Source organism: Triticum dicoccoides, chromosome 5B (genome assembly GCF_002162155.2).
Source record: "Triticum dicoccoides isolate Atlit2015 ecotype Zavitan chromosome 5B, WEW_v2.0, whole genome shotgun sequence".
NCBI lineage: Eukaryota > Viridiplantae > Streptophyta > Magnoliopsida > Poales > Poaceae > Triticum > Triticum dicoccoides.
In genome coordinates this window covers 619,901,440-619,903,666 of record NC_041389.1, presented here as the reverse complement: position 1 = coordinate 619,903,666, position 2,227 = coordinate 619,901,440, and the positions used below count along the sequence as shown (strand labels likewise).

Below are 2,227 nucleotides of genomic sequence, written 5' to 3'. Positions count from 1 at the left end.
AGATTTGTATATATAAGAGCTTGCAACAGAAGTGTAGGCATACCTCTCGCTCTCAATCAATCTTAAAAGACCAGTGACGGTTTTGTGTTCAATCTCCGGAGACAATGATATATGCTTGCGGAACAGCTGCAACCCCATATCCCACACTGAACAAAGATTTGCAACATTCTTGACATATTTTACATCAAGAAGTAAAGCGATACCACGGATAATCAACATCTGGTCGCAAAAATCTTGCCATGTTCTTTGCACCAACGACAAAAATACAACCAGATCTGGACTTTGACCCACTAATGCTGAGATTTTTGCTGATATATGTATTTCGCATTCTTTCTTGACTCGCTCGTATAAATTTGCCCCTAGCTTGTGTAGACAGAGATCACCAGCAGCCTATTGTGAAGAAAAAAATCCAGGCTTAATAATTAATGTGGGAACATCAGACCTTATGGGGTAAACAACAAGGAATAACCTGATAAAGTTTCTCAACATCGCAGGAAAGCTTCTGCTTGAGAAATATGGCTGTAATGGCATCCTTCAAAATTGCCCAAGTATCTTCCTCAAAGTTTTTGGGCAACTTTGGCTGACCTATACATGAAAAGCAGATGGATGATATAACATACTCCCTCCACTCCAAAGTATAAGGTGTGCTGATTTTTTCAAAGTCAAGCTTTCCTATGTTTGACCAAGTTTATAGAAAAAATATCAACATCTACAATACCAAATAAATAAATTAAAGGACAGAACCAGTGCTAGAAGCTCCCACACCAATACCAAATAAGTAGAATACGAAAAATTATTTCATGATGGATGTAATGATGCTGATTTGATATTGTCGATATAGAATTTTTTTTTCTTTCAATAATCTTTGTCAAACATATAAATGTTTGACTATTCAAAATGATAATACAGCTTATATTTTGGAGGGGGGTAAACCAAACAGAAAAGTATTGCATCGGGAAGCCTAATTCAGACTACAACTTCAAATATGTGACATTTATATGAACTAAGGTTGCAGAAAGAGCCCCGACAGCCCGTTATCTGAGAAAGAACATGAAAAATAACAGAGATTGAAGGTTGAAGAACCAATAAAATCCATGGTGGGGAATACTGGACAGAAAGAAGGTTGAAGGTTGCATAGGCAGCATTAAGTTTTATTTCAATGCACAGAAAGAAGACACGATGTTTCTTGAGGATACTGGAGATGCCAAGAATAGCTACCAATGAACGCTGACAGTCCACTAATGTTAAAGCGAGTGTCAGCGTTGCACGTACAATCTAGCTAGAAAGCCAGCTGACATAGCATGATACAACCAAGCAGGCATCAACCAGCCACACTCACCCTTCAAGTGCATCAAGAACAACAGAAGGCCACATCTACTGCAGCAAATCTGCCAGCTCATATACAACCAAGCAGGCATCAACCAGCCACACTCGGTCTTCAAATGCATCAAGAACAACATAAGAGACACATTTACTGCAGCAAATCGCTGCCATACATTCACAGCCAGTAAGAATCAAAAATAAACAATCACTGCATATTTCACATGACATAGACATGTGCAGAGCCCCTAGAGCATGGTACTGGCTCACAGGATTTAAGTTCTCCCAGCAACCACCATTTTCCCCAAAAGCACTGTACAGATCTAGCTAATTTCGCTGGTGCATGCCAATTAGGGAAAATCAATACTGACTAATAAAGTTACAACTTCAAGGTCCGTTTGTTGTGAACAACTGAGAGACACCGCCAGTCTCTTGCTAATACAGGAATTTAAACTCAACTAGGCTCGCAAAGTAAAATGGATGTAGTTAGTCAGCCAGTGAACTCAAGAACAGAAATTATAGGATACCCCTCAATTGGCACTACAAATCTACAATCCCCTGGATGATACCCTACTGGGCGAATCCAGGAGGAGAGAGAGGGGATACCTATTTTGATGCGGAGGGGCTTGCGGGTGGCGGCGGTGGCAGGGGGCTGCGGGAGCGTGGCCTTCTTCCGGAAGAGGTTGGCCGTGCCACACCCTGGGGCCGATGCGTTGGGGGCGCGGAGCTCGTCCTGGTCGGCGAGCAGCATCTCCGCATCCTCCTCGCCGTTGGTGCGGCCACCGCCCCTGACGGCGGCGGCGGCGGCCGGGTCGAGGTGGAGCCCGCTCTTCTCGGTGGGCCCGGCGGAGGAGGAGGAGGAGGCGGGGAGCTTGGCCTTCTTCATGTGCGGCGGCGCGGGGGAGGC

At 44.2% G+C, this 2,227-nt stretch overlaps 1 protein-coding gene across 1 annotated transcript in view; it reads right to left on the bottom strand.

The window, feature by feature from the left end:
* Positions 1-2,221, bottom strand: part of LOC119312110 (cullin-4-like) — an 8,267-nt gene extending 6,046 nt beyond the window's left edge. The window contains exons 1-3 of the mRNA XM_037587844.1: positions 1,927-2,221; positions 470-585; positions 44-390 (exon numbers count right to left, since the gene is read on the bottom strand). Of these exons, the coding sequence (XP_037443741.1) occupies positions 44-390; positions 470-585; positions 1,927-2,206 (743 nt within the window). The 5' untranslated portion in view covers positions 2,207-2,221. The remainder of the gene's footprint in view (positions 1-43; positions 391-469; positions 586-1,926) is intronic.
* Positions 2,222-2,227: the final 6 nt, after the last annotated feature.